We start from the raw sequence: 21,345 nt of genomic DNA on the forward strand, positions 1-21,345 counted from the left end.
TTTACGTTTGGAAAAAGTCAAATTAGTTCATACCAAAAATTTCCGGCTGAACCAGTTGAATAAAAGGTGAAATGGCACTAAAAAAAATTAAATTTAAGAAACTAACCATGAGTTAGAGGGATATAGGAAGAAAAAGAAAGAAAGAAAAGGGAAGGATGGTTAGTTTTTTTTAATGGTTATAGGGCCAAAATTCTCTTCAATAAACCAGGAGCCTGACCGACTCTCACGGACCGTCTTCTCTTCAAAAGAAAAAACAGAAAGCATATTCCTCAGTTGTCATCTTACGCATCATTCATCAAGCTTCCACTACCATCTCTCCCAAATGTATTCCAACAGCAACTCCACATTATCCATGGCACATAAGAATAATTGATTTTAACTTTTGAGCGTGCAGTTAGATATACCATCCACTCCATATTAGTAATAAACGTTGAAGTTTTGTTAACACACCACACGAAGTTTACGTTAGTGTTAAAACACACAGACCTCGACACCTACCAAGTCATACTATACCAGTTATAGTCCCTGTTCGGATGACCGGTAAATATGCCCAAATCAGTGTAGTCCGGCGTTGATCCGCGTAAGACTGTCTAATTTCCGCGTTGACATCTAAATTTTTATTTTATATTTTGTCTGTGTAAAGTTGAAATACGGTTGATTATTTTTTACTTATTATTGACAGTCTTTACATAATTATTCAATACTAAATAATTACAATTAGCTATTAAACCCAAAACAAACACATAATTACTGCATTTAAGGATTTTTTCGTACCAAACATACCATAATCTAAATATTCGACGAATAAAAAAAAAGATGTTTAAAATTATATATAAAAAGTTATATAATTATGTCTAAAAACATGTATCATCATGTTTAAAATTAGTTGAATATATTATATATGTATTAAATTATATTTAAAATTAGGTTCTGCGTAATCTCCGAGTATTCCTTGATTTTCTGGTAACTCGTTAGGTCCGGAGTTGCCGTCCGATTAGCACCAACGTAGTTCCGAACGGGAGTTATTTATATATACTCTCTTTCATTTAATAGATTAGTTTCCCCAAAATCTTCTTAAACATGAGACAATACATTTATTTGTAAAGCACATTATTTATTCCTATAGGCTCCCACCTCTTTGAAAAGATTCACTAACTTTGTTTTGGATTTAAATACACAAATATCTTAGAGTAATTATGATATATGCATAGACGTATGGTTTTATCAATAGTTATCTATATTGTAAATTTTTAATAATATAATAGAGATAATTATTTGCCACATGTCAATACTCTACTAAATTTTTTTTATTTTTAAATTCAACCGCTAGTAGGTTGAGAAAACAAAAACAAACCAAAAAATCTTTTAGAAAAAAAACAACTTATAAAACGTGACCATGCTCCTTCATGTTTACAATGCAAAATATCATTCACTCCACTCTGACCTCGCCACCATGCAACACTCTCTCCGCTCCAATCTTCTTCCGCCGGAAACATCCTCACGTTTTCATTTACGCCCACAAATCAAGCATGCAAATATTACTAAGTCCCAACTTCTCATTAATAACCCTTTCAAGAAAACAACAAAACCTCCAGACTTCCCTCCTCTCCTCACTTCACCGGCGACGTCACCTCCGTCTCCGGTTAAGCTCAAGCCGACCCATCATCACTTAAACCCTCTCCAGAAGCTAGCAGCTTCCATGCTCGACAAAATCGAGTCCTCCCTCGTTGTACCAATGGAACAAAACCACCCGCTACCTAAACCGACCGATCCATCTATTCAATTATCTGGAAATTTCGCTCCCGTTAATGAATGTCCGGTTCAAAACGGTTTAGAAGTCATCGGTAATATTCCTCCTTGTCTACGTGGAGTCTACATCCGTAACGGCGCTAATCCTATGTTTCCGCCGTTAGGTGGACACCATTTGTTTGACGGTGACGGAATGATTCACGCAGTTAGCATCGGTTCTGATAACCGGGTTAGTTACAGCTGCCGGTACACTAAAACAAACCGGCTTGTTCAGGAAGCCGAGCTTGGCCGGTCGGTTTTCCCTAAACCCATCGGCGAGCTTCACGGTCACTCGGGTTTGGCTCGACTCGCTTTATTCGCCGCTCGAGCTGAGATTGGTCTTGTGGACGCGACACGTGGCATGGGTGTAGCTAACGCCGGCGTCGTTTACTTTAACGGAAGATTATTAGCCATGTCAGAGGATGATCTCCCTTACCACGTGAAGATCAACGGCCATGGAGATCTCGAGACGATCGGACGGTTCCAATTCGATGAACAGATTGATTGTCCAGTAATAGCGCATCCTAAAGTGGACCCTACCACAGGAGATCTTCACACGCTGAGTTACAACGTTTTGAAGAAACCTCATCTCAAATATCTTAAATTCGACACGTGCGGGAAAAAGACACGTGACCTTGACATCACACTCGAGCAACCCACGATGATTCACGATTTTGCAATAACCGAAAATTTTGTCGTGATCCCAGATCAGCAAATGGTATTCAAATTATCCGAAATGATTCGGGGCGGGTCACCGGTTATCTACGACAAAGAGAAGATGTCCAGATTCGGGGTTTTGTCAAAACAGGATCCGACCGGGTCGAGTGTAAATTGGGTCGATGTACCCGACTGCTTCTGTTTCCATCTATGGAACGCGTGGGAAGAGATAGCCGAGGACGGTGACCCGGTTATCGTCGTCATTGGGTCGTGCATGAACCCGCCCGATACGATTTTCAGCGAATCTGGAGAACCGACTCGGATTGAATTAACTGAAATACGGTTAAACCTGCGGACAAAAGAATCGAACCGGAAGGTTATTGTAACCGGGATGAATTTAGAAGCGGGTCAAGTAAACCGGAATTTCCTGGGCCGAAAAACCCGGTTCGTTTATTTAGCGGTAGCGGATCCTTGGCCGAGATGCAGTGGCATCGCAAAAGTTGATTTAGAGAACGGAACCGTTATCCAATTCAAATACGGACCGGGCCGGTTCGGCGGCGAACCGTATTTCGTAGCGGACGGAGAAGGAGAAGACGAAGGGTATGTAATGGGGTTTGTGAGGGACGAAGAGAGAGATGAGTCGGAGTTTGTGGTAGTTGACGCATCGGAGATGAAGCAAGTAGCGGCCGTGCGACTACCGGAGAGAGTACCGTACGGTTTCCACGGAACGTTCGTGAGCGAGAATCAGTTGAAGGAACAAGTTTAATTTCTGACGTAGGAGTATTTTCATAATTCTGCAAACCCTCCTTTTAATATTTTGTGTTTAATTGCTTTGTTAGTATATCATTTGTGTATAAGAATTAAGAAGGGAGACGTTGTTGGCTTTGTTAACTTAATTACTGTTTATAGAAAGATTCTCTAGTTATTTATACATGCTGAATTATCAAAAAGAAAGTTCAGTCTCTTACCGTATTCGGTTTAACCTAGCGTGTACAAAAAGTTTGGAATATAGGTATAATATCACTTTCATGTATTTTCATTTCACACGTGATTCAAAAACAAATCTCCATATTAATGTGTATATTTGAAAGTTTCGATAACCATTAGCACTAAGATAGAAATGGACCACTTTCGTAAAACGCTAACTATTTATGTTGCATGAGCATTTATTATATAGTGTGCAGCCAATGAGAACGGCCACGAGAACGATGAATGATTTGATAACCTTCACTTACCAAGTGACTATATATAGTATCAATAATTTAATCATGGGCCACGGTTAATTGTTTTGTTTGGGATGTAGTAAGCGTTCTTCAGCCATCCGCATGATTTCACTCAAAATATATCCAAAATTGGATCATTGGAACTATGCCAGAAACTTTGTACAATAGACAAATTGTTTGTTTGCAGGAGCTACATGTACACATATTCTAGAGAATATATATTTCATAAAAGTGATTGATGCAATAAATCTATTTCATTGTTAATATTATACCTTTTTAACACTTGTTAATATAATACTTAAAACAAACGTTGTGGGAGGAAAAGTCTTAGAACAATTTGATTATATGTTTTATGACATATTAATTAGAAAATTATTTACTAAGGACTCTATCTTAATAAGTTTAAATTTGGATTCAGATCTATCGGAAATTAGGATAATGAGATGAAGTTATATTAAACATACTTCAACCATGTGTTTTAGAAATTTTCCACTGATACTTGATAGTTTATACTCACACAACAACTTGTTATGAGTTTTTAATTTGTTGTCGTCTATAACGTGTCACTTTTTTTTTTGTAGAACACTTGTTATGTGTATTCTAAAATATCTGTTAAAAAACATAAAAATACGTAAAAAGTCAAGAGCGCATAGAAAAATAAAAACCAACTCAAGAAAAAGTCCAATGATTTTATATATCAACCAATGTTCGAACTTCTAACAAAACATGAGATAGCCCCGAAACGACATCGACTGTGCCCTTGACACTACACATTGGAATTGTGCCCAGTGCCCACAAAAAAAAATCACCAACTCTCCTTTTCAAATAAATAATGGACCAGTATGTTTTCAGGAATTATATGTAGTTAAATGTTTAGTGAAAGATTACCTTTAGGGTTTACCAGAAAAAAGGGATTACCTTTAACAATAAACACGTTCTTTAGAGAATTATTTTGTAGAAACTAAGGGTTTCATGCAGGGCCGTCTTTTAGCACGTGCAAGTGGAGCGGTCGAACAGGATCCAAAATTTTAGAGGGTCCAATATTTTTTGTTTTAGTTATAAATTTAAAATCATATATTTATAAAAAAATCAGAATAACTATATTTTTGTTTAGTCTTCGTATTTATAAAAAATAAATATAAATTTCAATAAATTAGGAAGTAATTAGTATTTATATCAATTATATATTTGGAAAGTAAGAAATAGTTGTTGATGTGTGTTTGAATATTTTATGGTAGTATAGAAAGTAAGTATTTTAATTTGATTATGTTTAGGAAAAATTATCAATTAGTGATAATAAATAGGGAGAACAAGATATATTTTCTTCACCGTTTTTAAATAAAAAATAGCAAACACAAAAAAGCAATGTTTTTAAACCCTACCCGGACACTGAACCGGACGACTTACCGGGTCGCTGGGTCACTGGGTCGACCGCGGATGAACCGCGGGTTAATATATGAATTAATTTTATTATATAATAATATATTAACTATGAAAATAAATATATAAAAACAAAAGTTTTATATTTTTTTAATGTTTTTTAAAACATAAAATAATAGTTTCGATATGTATGTACTATGTTTAAAAAGTATTTAACAAATACTTAACTTTAGTTTTTATATTTTTATTTTCATTTGACATGCAAAATATAAAAAAAATAGTTTAGACTATTTAAAATTTTCTGTAACAAAGTAAGAGTTATGACATCTAGAAAAATCAAGATATAAAACTCACAAATATTTAAATATATAATTTGAATAATAAATTAACTTCAAATTCAAAATAAACTAAAAGTAAAAGATCATTGCAATAAATTGTCAATAGCAGAAATAAACTAACACCAAATCACATCAATTAATTTTGGTTTTCTCTATCATCGTTCACTTCATTTTTTTAGGTGGTATAGTGAAAAATCTTTTCAAAATCTAAAAATTACAAATATAAAACTGAAAAGGAAAAACCTAACTTTTTTTTTGTCAGCACTTAACTTTTTAATTGAAAACTTAGAATATAAAACATAATCTAAAAACTAAAAAAAGAGTAAAAGTTATTTATTGGTTTAACCGGCGGTTCAACCGGTATCGGGTTCTGGGGTTTATTGGGTTTTTGCGGGTTTTTACGGGTTTTTGCGGGTTTTTAAATATTGGGTTTTTCATAAAACCCAAACCGGATTTTTTCTGGGTCACCGGGTTTACCGGTTCAACCATGGGTCCGGATCGGGTTTTAAAACACTGCAAAAAAGGAAAAAAATAGCCTACAACTTCTGTCGACAAGCAAAAAAAGAGTACATAACCTAATCAAAGAGTATATAGCTTTTTGTCTAACTATTATCCAGATTTTGTTATTCTATTATATTTATAGATTATAATTTCTGGTTGTGGATAATAAACGTAAAAAAACTGAAAAAGCTAGAAGAATGATCAAATTTGATGATTTGATCGATGATTTTGCATTGAAAACTAGAAAATTATGTTATTTAGATATAAAATAATTAAATTGATGTATTTATTTATATTATAATGATATTTAGTAAAAAAATCTAAATTATTTTAAATTATTAAAAAGGGAATTTTTGTTTGAACAGGGTCTGTATAAAGTTTGAGACGGCCCTGGTTTCATGTTTACCACAAAAAGGGTTTCATAGACATGCAGTCATACACTGTATTTAATTAGAATGACACATGCTAGCAAATAGAACAAGCAAGAGGATATTTTTATTTCAAAGTTCAAAGGTAGTGGACAAAAAAGCATTTTATGACATACATGCAAAGAAGTAAAGATTCCGAAACGAAACCAAAAAAAGATGAAAAGATAAACAACATAACCTAAGCTACACTTGTAACTTGTAAGTAAATACTGCTTTACATTTTTTAAAATTACTAAACAAATTTTGTTCTTCTTATTATCTTGAGAGCACGCTAATCTTAGCCAATTAATGTGTTTTCAAAAACATTGCCATATACTTCCTGTGGTTTGACAGATTCAGATTTTAAGAACAATTATTAACTAACGTTTTATTGAAACCATCAGCGGAATTTTCATTAATATGCCATATATAGCCAAGGTGTATGATTTAGCCTGTAGATAACGATGAACCATTGGCGAATTTTTGTAGATTCCAAACTGTATCGTTATTTCTTATAAAGAAAAAATGCGATAGAATGTATAAATAAAAATCAATTAGTAACAACTGTAGAATATCTAATAAATAGTTTGTTTTTGTGAAAACATTTACTAACGTCTTCAGTTTAACTAGCTAGTGACCGTTAACTTCTCAATTCGCTAAGTTTTAGGTCTACTTTAAAAAGTTTTGGAACACTCAGCTTTCATTTTTATCTGAATAATAAGAAAATATCGAATTCTTAAATTGTTGAGTGCTAATGGGCACGACTAACCCGCCGACACACCCAAGTCGTTCGTACACCTGTCCGAACTTACTCTTTTAGTGGATCAGATGAAAACGTTTTAGGAAAATTAAAACTTTTCAAATCTTTAGTTACCAAAAGTTATCTACTGTATAAGTTTATTTGATGGAGGAGCGTACCCTGAGTGCCACTTTAATAAGTCAACTCTTTAGATAAGTTTATTTATATATTGAGTTGCTCCTTTTTAATTACCTTTAATTTCAACTGTTAAAGTCATGTTAATGATGTTAATTAGCTTTTCGGTGTTTATGTTGCATATAGTTGATTGCCAAAAACACGAAATGATTATTTATAATATCTCAACTTATGGAAAGTTTTTTTGTATAAATCAAAATTTTAACAGATTTTTAGATAATTTTGTCAACCTTAACCGATTTTGAGTTTTGATGGTGTGATCATATCATCAAGTTTCAAGGTTTCAAACTCAAATGGTTTTAACCGTTAAATTACATAAACTAGTATAGAAAAAGTTCAAATACCTTTACAGTTAGCTATAATTTATATTAAATAACTAATATTAAGATTAGTTGTTCCTGTAAAGTTTTAGCCAGCTAACAACATTTGATAGCATGTTGGAGAACTAATATTATGTTTAACAGAATTTTTACCTCCACATTATAAACCATAAGCCTTAAACGCTAAATCCAAAGAAGATACGTAAATCATAAATCCAAACTCTTAAATTTAAACTCAGAAGATAAACCCTAAGCTCTAACCTTAAATCTAAAACCTAAAAGATAAATTTTAATAGGCTGTCATAGGCTAATCAATAATCATAGTCCATAGTCATATTTTATCTATTTAGAATAAATTAGTTTAACAAAGGGTTATCTAAGACTATGTACAGTGGGGAGTTGAATAAAAGGTTGAACTGTTGAATTCTTGCAACGAGGGTGTTGAAAAATGAAATTTGATGATGTTGATTAATTGGTGTTGAAAAGATTCAACATGTTGAATAAGAAGAAAATATGGACCAACGACGACACATGTCACTTTTTTGATATTTTGATATTTTCTTAGTTATTCAAAACCAATTAATCTCATTATAAATTCAATAACAGATTTTTATTTCTTATACTAAAATTTATCATTTTAAACTATCTATAAATAGAAACTAGGTTTATTTAATTTGGATATAGAAAAAAATAATTATTAATTAATAAAATAGAATATTGAATTTTATTCAACAAAAACATTGTAGTGGATAAAAATTGAATGTTGAATGATGATATGGAAGAAAGAGAAGATGACATAAAGTGTTAAAAGATGAAGTGAAGGGTGTTGAATCTTAAAACCATTATACATAGTCTAAGATATTTTACATCTACTTTTCTCACTTTTCAATACAACTTTCTGTTTTTTCAAATATGTAACTTATTTGTGTATACTGAACTAATTAACTATAAAATAAATATAATTTAATAAAACACCACTTGAAGGCAAATAAATGAAACATAAATTGGGTTGTAACTAGAAAAACCCAATTCGAAATGGAAATGAACAAGAACTCAAATTAGTTTCATGGGCTACACACATACATCTCCTTTATAATATCAAGGGATAACTTGCTTAAAACCAAAGAAAACTTATGATATTAGCTACATACCAAGAACAGTAAAACTTGTAGTTTTGTTGGCATAATGGGTGATATGTAATGACAAAATTAGCCTCAGAAGTTTCAGATAGAACTTGTGTCCTATAGGGAAGTACAACTAATAGGTTAGCTGAGAATATTTTATTAGATTTGTCGATATTTGGCAAAGATTTAGTATAGATTTGGTTATATTAAACAAAAATACTTGTTTTCTCTCTCATTATCGTTGTTTTTTTCTTCATCTTCTTCTTCTGTTTTTTTTTTTACATTTGCCTGATGAATCTAAACAAAATTAAAAAGATCGAGAATTCTGAACAATTTCATGAGTTCATAAGTTTCTCTGCTTATTTCTTTAGGAGTTCATGAGTTGCAAACAACCAAAGAAAATCATGAATTTCCTTCTTCTTTTTCTATTTTCTTCCTCTACATAAACACTTGAGCGCATCCAACCATTCATCATCATTATCACAGTCCCGAACAAGATTATGAGTTCTCTCTACCAGAGTTCATTCCCTATCATACAAAAATTTTCCCGAGTCATTTTTCCAACAATCAAGACGGTACCGTCTCAGAATTAGATGGCTGTCTAGTCGTGTATATGGTTCTTATTCGTTTAGCCAGCTAATCAAATATGGACTTGGTCTACTTCACCATCCTCCACTTGATAAAAACTCAGTGACACGATGTGAACTAACAAAAACAAAGATAATAGTTAGCTGTTTTATATTCTTTTCAGTGACACATAATGAACTGATCTTGCAAAACAGGTTTGGAGATGAGCTTGAGAAGTTCTAAATAATTTGTATTAAAAATGCTAAATTCTTTGAGTACTATATATTGATGATAGTTACAATAAGTTAAAAACTTCTAATATGATAATTAGACGAGTACAATATATAATAGATGTATATATTAATTGTTAGCTTGTGTATAGAGGAGTTTAGCCGGTTATAAATGATTCAAATATATTATTCTTGAAATGATGGTTATTTACATTTTGGCTTACCATACATATTAAAATATTGATTTGCTTATCAGTAATATAATGTGAACTAACACAAAGATCATAGTTAGTTTTCTTATATTGAGTTCAATGACATGAATTGAATTAATCTTGTAAAACAGGTTTAGAGATGAGCTTGAGGAGGTCCAACTAGCTAATTCGTATTGAAAATGTTAAATTCGTATATTGATGATAGTTAGAGTAAGTTAAAAATTTCTAATATGATATATCAAATAGTTATGCTATGATAATATGATAATTACATGGCTACAATATAGCATGGATGTATATATTAAATCTTAGCTTGTGTATAGAAGAGTTTAGCCGGTATAGATGATTCAAATATCTTATTCTTGAAAATGATGGTTATTTGCATTTTATTAAAATGAAAGGTTTTAGCCTATCTTTTTTATTAGTTGAAGTAGTGGATGACTTCAATATATCATGGACATATAAATTAAATCTTAGATTGCGTAGACCATATTTAGCCGGTTACAAAGGATTCAAATATATCATTCCTAAAAGTGGTGGCAGTTTGACTTAGCCATACATATAAAGTGATAGACAATCCTTTAGTTGCCAACACGGATAACAACTTGAGAATACAAACTAAGGGACATTTAACAATCTACATATGAACAATATACATAACAAGTAGTCTAATAGTAAAACAGAGAATGGTAGATGACACATAGAATTACTATTGAGAATAAAAAATATTATGTGTTTTTTTAAACATAATATTAGTTTCAACAAAAGGAAATACAAAATACTTAAAAAAATGTTGTTAACCGGATAAAATAGGCAAGCCCGAGCTAAATATAATTTTAGCCCGCAAGAAGAAAGGTTAGACGTCTAAATGACTCAGTATCACCAAAACTTGTTTTAAGTTAGGCTATGGACAACTAATTTTATATTTGCATTGCTAACACATTATTTATGTTATATGAAATATAATAGTAGCATATCAATATAAAATAAGGTAAATGACTTATTATAAGATATGCTGCTTACATGTTAGTTAAATGAAGTTTAACATTCACATTAGAAATATCATTTGTAATTGTATTAGAAAAACATATGACTAATTGCAAATGTTATACTATATGGTAGTGTATAGCCGGCTAAAAAACATTATGTGTCTTTTTAAAAGATAGTATTAGCTTTAACAAAACAAAACAAAACACAAAATACTTGAAAATGTTATTTACCGGTTAAAACAAGAAAATGGCAGCTAAAAATAGTATTAGCTCGCAAAAACACAGGTTAGACGTCTAACAATGACTTAGTTTTAACTTATGCTGTATAAGAGACTTGCTATTAATTTTGAATAAAATTTTGCATTATTAACATATTCAAGATTAATAGCAAGTAGATAAATAAGTTGTTATCTGTTATTAAATAAGTTAACCATTCAATATCAAATCTCAAAAATCTAAATTCAATGATACATGTAGAAATATTATCAAATTGTTACAGTGTTGTTAGATATGTTAATAGGTTAAGGTACATTCTTATAACAACTTCTTACATCCTCGTCATATTCCCTCACAACAACCACAACGTATTCTAGATATACACCATTGTTTTCCACAACCTCGGTTTTTGCTTTACAGTTGCTAGGTTTCAAAATTGACGTTTCACACATCAATATTACATTCTCCATCTTAACGTCTTTCATCCTCGTCAGACAAAACAATTGTGGATCTTCAGTGGCCTCATATAACGCATCTAATGTATTGTTAGAGTTAAAAATAGCAGTTACTCAAAACGTTATCAAGGTAATATCTTTGATAACGGATTTAGTGTATAAAATTCTGAAACTATTTACCTTAGCCTCGATTTCAATCTCTTTTGCATGACCAGAGATCATGCTTAGTTTCGCAGATGAATTCTTTGGTGTGTCGTCATCTTCATCGGCATCTTCCGACTTGGAGAAAAAAATTCCAAGGCGCTACCTGGATCGATTAGGTAACTTCATACAGTTCAAGCCAGTCAGGTATGCGAATTCTCAAAGTGAAAATCTTACTAGTTTTCCGGCAAAAAAGAACCACGCCTCATGTTTCTTCACGACCTTTAACTGCTTGGAAATAATGAATCGACCAAATCGTTTTGAGAAAGAGAGCTTTTCAGGTATCTCAATAAGTTTGCCAAAGGGGAGGATCTGATGGTATCTACTTGGCGTTTGTCTTGTTCTATTTAGTGTCTTAAGATAGAGAATCTAGGGTTTGTTTGATGGATTGGAGATGTTTTTGAGAGGAGAGAGGTTGGGAGACTTTTTGGATTGGTTAGGATATGACGGAATAAAGAAAAAAACTGAAAATTTTGATTTTTAAAATCTTAAACAAGAGAAGGGTTGTAATTTTGGTCTGACAAATCCTGTTACAAATCCTATCGTATCTTTGGAATATATTTTGCCTATACACACCGAATATGAAGTATAGGGGTATCAGTGTCCTCCATAATTATCAACAGTGTCTGAAATGTGGGCTCTTGGCAGTGTGCTAAATAGCAGATAGATGGTTGGTAGGCATCCTAATTTTTCTAATATTAAAAGTCTCACTAAAAAGCTCGTATCTTGGAAATAGTGAAGTCTCTAAACATATTTTAAGATTTAACTATTAAACGTATTATATACATAAATTATTTTATGTATTAGTATGTGTTTTACATATTATGAAATAATAAATATATATTGAATAATTAAAAGAACAGTAATTATCTCATCTATTAAAAGAAAAGTATAAATCAAAACTAATCCTTAAACTTGCACAATATTTACAATTTAATGATTTCAATAATATTGAGAATTAGTTTATTCATTTATAACATAATATTTTTTTTAACATCTATAGGTATATTTCTTATTATTTAATAAATAAATATAAAAACCACAAAATTATCAATTTTACAACATATAAATACAAAGTAATCAGTTAATATATTATTAGTAGTATATTTTAATATAAATAAAATCTAATCTATTAAAAAGAAGTACAAATTAAGATTAACCCTTAAACTTACACAATATTTACAATCTAATATCACTGAAAATTAAATAAATTTATCTTTAATTAATGTTTGTCTTTTCCAAGAAGTAAATAATTTTCTAAAATGATATTTATATTAAAATATACTACTAATAATATTTATATTAAAATATACTACTAATAATATATTAACTGATTACTTTGTATTTAAACTAATCCTTAAACTTGCACAATATTTACAATTTAAATACAAAGTAATCAGTTAATATATTATTAGTAGTATATTTTAATATAAATAAAATCTAATCTATTAAAAAGAAGTACAAATTAAGATTAACCCTTAAACTTACACAATATTTACAATCTAATATCACTGAAAATTAAATAAATTTATCTTTAATTAATGTTTGTCTTTTCCAAGAAGTAAATAATTTTCTAAAATGATTTGAACATTAATATATCAAACAAGTCGTGTAGATATTTTTTTACATTGTGATTAAAAATGATCAATTGTTCAAAAATTGAATTCATTCATTTTCTAGTCCTAACTACTTCGTATAATCTAGCTTAGAAATAAATGATACTATTTAGTTTAATTAAGCTTACACCTTAAAAGCTTCCATTTTTACATTCTTTCCTAAATGAAAATATAAATATATATTTTCAATTTCAGACTTATATTATAAACTTTTGTAACTAATCTAATAAACATATACGAAAATATGTAAATAAAATCAGAGACTATCTGTAATTTCTGAAATATCATTTTTAATAATTTCAATAATATTGGGAACTAGTTTATTCATTTATTTCATTTATAGCATAATATTGTTTTAAACATCTGTAGTTATATTTTCTCATTATTTAATAAATAAAAATAAAAAACCATAAACTAATCAATTTTACAACATATAAATCAAATACAAATTAATCTGTTAATATATTATTCGTGGTATATTTAAATATAAATAAAAATTCAATTATTTATAAATATGATAAAATAAATATGATAAGAAATATATATGATGTAATTGATGGCAGAAAAAACAAATATAATTATTTATTGTAATAAATAAAATATTATGATTTAAAATGCCATTTTAAAACAATTATATAATACATGTAGAAAAAATAATTTAGTTATAAAAAGTAAAAATAAATACCTGTGCGGTTGCACGATTCCAAAAAATTAAAATTATATGTGTGCGGATACATGGATCATATTCTAAAAATATGGATTATATCACAATATAAACTATAAAATTATTGTGTTTAGAAATTTCATATTAAAAATTATTTAAATGGATAAATTTTAAAATAAAATTATCACTTATAAAAATAAATTTTAAAACAAAAATCTGCGCGGATGCGCGGGTCAAGTTTTAGTTACATATATAATTGAATGGGTGCAAACATATAAATAAATTTTATTAATCCAAAAAATATTTTTTTCTACTTCATAAAATATATAATTAAATTTAAATTATATTAACATATATAGTACATTTTTAGTATTAATGTCTATTAAATGATGCTTTCTATTCATATGATTTTTTTGATCATTTGTATTTTTAAAGCAAAAATTTTAAATTATTGAAAGTAAAATTTTCATTGTGAGATTAATAGTTTTAGTAATTTATAATTTTCTTAAAAATTAAGTTGTCAATGTTTGTTAAAATATTTAATCAAAACAATTGTTCAAATAAATTTCAAAATTAAAATATTTATTTATTTTATATATTATATATTTGAATTAAAAACTCTATATATATATATTTTTTTTTAATCTTAATAATTATTATATGAGACTTTTTACTTATATAATTTTGTAATCACTTACATCTTGTCATAACAAAAATTTTAAACAATGGATCATAAAAGTTGAATGTAAGCTTTTTAACCGTTTTAGTAATTTATAGTATTTTAAAAAAAATTCAAAATATTACATATACAAAAAATTTAAATTTTTATTATATAGCTAATATGGTTGTTTAATTTATTTTAATAGTTTAAAATAAAAAAAATATGATGGATAATAAATTAATTTTTATCAAATCTGTACTAGTTAAAATCATTAATTATCATATATACTTTAGCCATAATAGGTAATTTCGTAACTTTTATTTAGGAAAATAATAATGAATTTATGGTTAGTTTAATAAAAATTTATTATATATTTAGTGATCAATATATTTTTCTAAAGATTCTAAAAATTATTTTTGCGATAATACGTGAGTAATGCTTCTTGATTAATATATAAGGAGACAAATGCTGTAATGGACCACAAGGGGTCAAAATAATCTCATATGGACCTCTTGCCTTTTTATTTTAAAAAAGAATTAAAATTAAATCAAAAATAGGAGGAAAAGACCATGAAGCCTAGAAAGTTCTACTTATTTACTAACCCAACCACACACTATCCTAACCCACTAACCCGATCCTACTCAATTCAGATCCCTAAATCCCCAAATCTCTGTTTCTCAAACATCCTCCCTCTCACGATTTTCACCTTCATCTTTCATTACTATTTTTTCAAAATCAAACTAAAATCATGTAACATCCACCTGATTCCTCTTGTGTTACTCAATTTCATCTATTCCATAATCAATCCTGATTCATAATGTTAAGAACCCATATTTTAATTTTTTTTTATTTCATATCAAAATTGCTTCATCTCATTATCCAAATCAAAATTGAAAAATTCTTCAAACCTTATGAAATTTCATTCTTATCCCAAATCGATCAATTCTCCATCTTTCTCAATCCATTTTCTCTTATATAAAATTGAATCTCGTGTTCAATGTACAAAATTTCCAACAATGAAAAACACAGAGTATTACTAGTACAACTAGTACAACTGAAACTAGTATAACTGGTACAACTAGAACGTGAATAACTAATACAACTACAACAAATTTAGCTAGTATGACTAATATAATTAGAACGTGTATAACTAGTATAACTTTACAATTAATATGGTATATTTGCTTTTTGTTTTCAGCATGCGAATGATGTTATAGAAGAGGATGATGTAGAACCAATGAAAAAGTTGGTATAATCTTCCACTATATGGATTTGTCGAAATATGTTTAAAGTTATTTTATAATATTTATTTGGATAGTTATTGTTTACCAATTGTACCAGTTGTACTAGTATACTATTTACGAAAACAAATTATCTTCACATGTAGTTCAACCATAATGTTTAAAATATGATACACGTTTAAAACATGATGCACAATACAAGATGAAATAACATAGTTGTGCTAGTAATTGAATTGTATTGGTTTGTACATTGTTGTACCAGTTTGTACATAGTTGTACTTTGGCATTGAAATCGAAAAAACTAGTTGTACCATGTATATTTACTACAATTTTACAATTAATATGATTATATTTAATTTTTGTTTTCAACGTATGAATGATATTTTAGAAAGGGATGATGTATCACCAATGAAAATATTGGTTTAATCTTCATGGATGTGTCAAAATATGTTAATAGTTTGTTTATATAATATTTGTTTTGATAATGATTTATTTTACCATTTGTACTAGTTGTATTATATATGGAAGAAAATTATCTTCACGTTTTTGCTCCCGAAGCCAAATAAGACAACTGCCGAGCGAGAAAAGATTCCAGTTTAAGATCTGGAAGAGTATAGTCCAAAAGATAATGCATAAGCCATCACGAATTTGAAAAAAATACATAAACATTAATATTTGGTATTTGGACTACAACAATAATAGTTTAACCGGTTTAACTACAGTAGTACTATTACTAGTTTAATTGTGGCAACACTTGATTTGTTTTTTTCTAGTGTTGGTTAGTAGGTTTCTCGCCTCAAAGTTCATTTTCTTGATATGACATGAAAATATTACAAGAAATAGAGCAATTGTAATCACATACACAAAAAGAACATGGTGAAACTTGCATATTCTGATATAAAATATGATATACATATGTTTGTTGTATCTACAAATTTGATTTCAAATAGTTTTTGATTCTTATGTTTGCAAATTCGTACATTTCACTCAGTTTATAATTTAATTCTATTTTATAATTTAAATTTTTTCCTACAAAAAAATAAATCTTCAAAAATTTATGAAGTTTTTAAAAAATTATAAAATTTATAATCCCAATACCATCAGTTTTTTAATATCTATTTTTTATAAATATTATTTAGTTTTACGTGTTGTATTTACATACCTAACAAATTTTTTTCTTAATTTTATCGACTTTGATTTAATGTATTTCAACCAAAAGAAATAGATAACAGGTTAAACTACACAAAAATATTTAGGAATAGTACAATTAGTACAACGACTTGATTTAATATTCAACCATAATGTTTAAAACATGATACACGTTTAAAATGTAATGCACAATATAAAATGAAATAGCATAGTTGTACCAGTATTCGAGTTGTACCTGTTTGTACATAGTTGTACTAGTTTTTGAGTTATACCAGTTTGTACATAGTTATATTTTGACAGTGAAATCGAAAAAACTAGTTGTACGACATAAAATTTAAACTTACCTCAGTTGTACCACTTCATTATGTGTACATGTCTGTGCTCCAATAAAATGAAATCATAAATTTTGTTAAAATACATTTCATGTATGTTTTCCAAAAATTATGTGGACAAAGAAGTTAACAAACCTTAAAAGTATAAGGTAGATTATGCAAACTTATGTGATTGTGTTAGATTTGCAAAAAAAAAAAAAAAACCCCATGAAATATCATAAGGAACCTTTATAAATACTTTACAATTTAGCCACTTTATTGATTTTTTTCATATGACATACTCGAAGGAATATTTAAATTTCAGAACCTGAGTAGTTGTACTAGTTATATCAGTATTACTAGTCTGGTAAATACATTTCATAACTGTTAAAATACATTTCATGTATGTTTTCCATAAATTATGTAGACAAACAAGTTAATAAACCTTAAAAGTATAAGGTAGATCATGTAAACTAATATATAATAAAAAAATATACCAAATTTTTTATATGTTTAGTTTTAGGAGTTGTACCAATTTTTTCACATTATAACTTTGTAAATATATTTTTGATGTTTATTTTTCATAATAATATGGTCAATCTAATTAACAAACCTTAAAAGTATAAGATATCTTATATAAAATTGATAATGTAATTTAATAATTTAAAAATAATTGAAGAACCTCAGAAAAAATAGATGAAATTTTATCATCATATGTAAAAAATGATTTAATAGTTGAGTTAATTATAGTAGCTGCAAATTGTACATGAATTATAACATTTATATACCAGTTGTGCTAGTTATATTATTTTTTAACATGTATAGTTGTATGAGTTATACTAGTTGTACCTAGTCGAATGAGAAAATGAAATAATGAAAATCGTGTGGCTCTGAGTTATTTATGTGTCAGATTAAAGAAGGGGAGATGATAGAGAATGAGAGATCTGTGAGAGCGTGTGACCAAGATTAGAACATAGAAAATATGATCAATGGCTCTGGTTGGAGTTTCATTAATGGCACTTTTGTAAATATAACATTCATCTTTTCTTCTCTTAATCCGACGGTTCTGATTTATAGAAAGATTATAGAATCTAATGGTTCATATTATTCATTTATTAAGGGTAAAATAGTAGTTTACAATCACTCGGTCCATACATATTTTTTTTGGATGTGTGAAACTTGTTTTTGGCCTTTTGGTCCATTTCAGATTTTAGTCCATATATAAGCGATTGCAAAAACCAATGTCCAAAAAGGTCTTGTGCCACCCTGACTAACGACGTCGTATTATTTGTCCTGCTAAAAAAATCATCAACTTCAGTTGTCGTTTTTACTCCATCAACAATAAATTAAAGAACTTCGAAATTTCTGGATTCATCGATTTATCCCAAGAAATTGACAGCTTAAGAAAACTCTGATTGAATCTGCTTCTGCTTCACCTTTCTGAACCATTTTCAGATTCCGACCAATCTTTCCACTCGCGTTCGAGGCATGCTCGGGTATCCTGTTCTTGAGGAACTCAAAAACTGCCGAACGAACATCGTCTGTTTAATCCAATTTATCTTCTCCTTCTGAGCTCATCATTCTCTTCGGAGTTTAAGGTTTTATATTTTTTTATGTTTCCTCTTTGTCTGATCTCTTGTCTTACTTTGCATACACACACCACATGTTCGACGAAATGACTAAACCAATGTACTTGTTTTCATTTACTTCCTTTCACATTTTCCTTAAATCTTACAGGGCTCGGCCAAAGTTATCGTTTTTGGCTTAGTTTCTGATTTGGGTTCTCACGTCAAGCCACCATGCTTCTGGTTTCGCCTCCCGGTAGAGGTAAGCTGCTTTGTTTATGTCTTATCTTATCTGATCATCCATAATTGTACACAGTCTCTCATTCTGGCTGATCCTCACCTATAGGTGTTGTTTATCCTCACTCCATTGCTTCCAACCCGATTGATTTTTCTGCTAGAGGCTCTTATGCACTTGCCTTTCAGGTTTTTTACATTTTCATCTCATCTTGCTGAGGTTGGCTTTTCACCTACTTAAAATTATGGATCTTCTTATATATGCAGATTCCTCGTCCGATTCTTAAAAAAGAGTGTTCAATGAGGTTCGTTTGTTTCAATCAGAAGAAGCCTAAACAGCACCCGAATTTCAAGAAACGGCATGTGTCTACACAGAACGTGGATCTTCCTCCTGTTTTACCAAAGAACAAGAAAAAACCTTATCCTATTCCTTTTAAGCAAATTCAGGAAGCAGCTAAGAAAGACAAGAAACTTGCACAGATGGGGATAGAGAAGCACTTGGACCCTCCCAAGAACGGCTTGCTTGTCCCCACTCTTGTTCCTGTCGCCTATGAAGTCATAGATAACTGGAAGTTGCTCATCAAGGGTTTAGCGCAGCTTCTCCATGTTGTTCCCGTCTTTGCTTGCAGGTAATATCAGCTCTCTCTCAGTTTTTGACCCAAAATCTTTTGCTTTTGCAAGTTTCCACTTACTTTGTTTTCGTATTGTTGCAGTGAATGTGCGGCGGTTCATGTGGCTAGTGCTGGTCACAATATTAGGGATTGCAGTGGTCCAACAAGTTCACAGCGACATGGTTCTCATTTGTGGGTCAAAGGCACCATCAATGATGTTCTGGTTCCTGTTGAGTCGTACCACATGTATGACCCTTTCGGGCGGCGTATAAAGCACGAATCCCGGTTTGACTACGAAAGAATCCCAGCGGTTGTTGAGCTATGCGTCCAGGCTGGTGTTGAGATTCCAGAGTATCCTTCTCGCAGAAGAACACAACCAGTTCGAATGATGGGAAAGAGAGTGATCGATCGAGGTGGATATGTAAAAGAGCCTGATAAGCCTTGCAGCTCGACATCTCCACTAGCTGATCTCGACACACTTGGTGCTTGCGAGAGGCATCCACCTCCCACACCAGAGAAGGTATCTAAGATAGCACAGGAAACAATGGATGCTTACGAGAAAGTGAGATGGGGTGTGACCAAACTGATGAGGGAGTACACGGTGAAAGCATGCGGATACTGCTCTGAAGTGCATGTAGGACCATGGGGACATAGTGTGAAGCTGTGTGGAGAGTTCAAACACCAATGGAGAGACGGGAAACACGGATGGCAAGATGCTCTTGTGGAGGAGGTCCTTCCTCCTAACTATGTATGGCATGTGAGAGACCTTAAGGGAACTCCGCTTACCGGAAATCTCAAGAGGTTTTATGGTAAAGCCCCTGCTTTGGTTGAGGTTTGTATGCACAGCGGAGCTCGGGTTCCTCAATGCTACAAGGCCATGATGAGGCTTGACATCATCGTTCCTGATTCACAGGAAGCCGACATGGTCGCGTAGGTCCTTTGACATGTTCATAGTAGAACACAATTGTTAGGGTAAAGAAGCTTCAAAACATGGCTGATGATGGAATGGGCTCACAAAGCTAGAATCTTTCAACAGTGGTGTTTGACACGTCTACCTATGTACAAAAATGATTTTATTTCAATGTAATTTACGCTAAAATTTATAAGTTACATATTATAAATTACAAATATGATGATGATTCGTTGGGAAAGTCTACAGGATATGGATCCGCCATTCAACCTAGTTTGATAATTGTCTAGGGCTTCCCTTTATTTTACCAATGTTTACATATCACTTTTAGTTAAAAGTTAAAACACACATAAATATTGAAATGTTTATTTTTTCTAAAATATTATTTAATATAAATCAACTAATTATAAAAATATAAATTAAAATTGTTAAATATATAATAAATATAAAATTGCATAAAACTTATAACATTTATAACATTTTTTTTAATATAGGAGTAATCTTATATATTAAAAGAGAAGTCACAACTTTGATTCATGTGTGATTTTTTTTAAAAATGGACTTAATGGACCTATTCCTAGAAAGTCATGTTACATTTAATATCTAATTTTATCATTTAAATTTTGGGCCTACAAGAAATTTTTATTGGGCTATCAATAATTAAATTTAAACAATAGATGATCCATTGGATTTATATATAGTATAAATAAAATAAACATAATTTATTGTTGTAATACTATACCTCTATATGCTGAATATTTAAATATTTTTCGAAGTTAACTTTTAAAATTATAAAGATTTTTTTGTTAAATAACAAAAATTATATTATCTAACAATGATT

The 21,345-nt window shown here is 30.1% G+C and overlaps 2 protein-coding genes across 2 annotated transcripts; both read left to right on the plus strand.

The window, feature by feature from the left end:
* Positions 1-1,006: 1,006 nt before the first annotated feature.
* On the plus strand, positions 1,007-10,786 carry LOC103828685 (9-cis-epoxycarotenoid dioxygenase NCED6, chloroplastic). Its single transcript, XM_033274468.1, has one exon. The coding sequence runs from the start codon at positions 1,397-1,399 to the stop codon at positions 3,209-3,211; it is 1,815 nt and encodes a 604-aa protein (XP_033130359.1). The 5' UTR covers positions 1,007-1,396; the 3' UTR covers positions 3,212-10,786.
* Positions 10,787-18,447: 7,661 nt separating this feature from the next.
* On the plus strand, positions 18,448-20,750 carry LOC103828686 (APO protein 1, chloroplastic). Its single transcript, XM_009104310.3, has 5 exons — positions 18,448-18,782; positions 18,922-19,011; positions 19,096-19,172; positions 19,251-19,612; positions 19,697-20,750. The coding sequence occupies exons 2-5, from the start codon at positions 18,984-18,986 to the stop codon at positions 20,526-20,528; spliced, it is 1,299 nt and encodes a 432-aa protein (XP_009102558.1). The 5' UTR covers positions 18,448-18,782; positions 18,922-18,983; the 3' UTR covers positions 20,529-20,750.
* Positions 20,751-21,345: the final 595 nt, after the last annotated feature.

This window comes from Brassica rapa, chromosome A07, assembly GCF_000309985.2.
Source record: "Brassica rapa cultivar Chiifu-401-42 chromosome A07, CAAS_Brap_v3.01, whole genome shotgun sequence".
In the NCBI taxonomy this organism is placed as follows: Eukaryota; Viridiplantae; Streptophyta; class Magnoliopsida; order Brassicales; family Brassicaceae; genus Brassica; species Brassica rapa.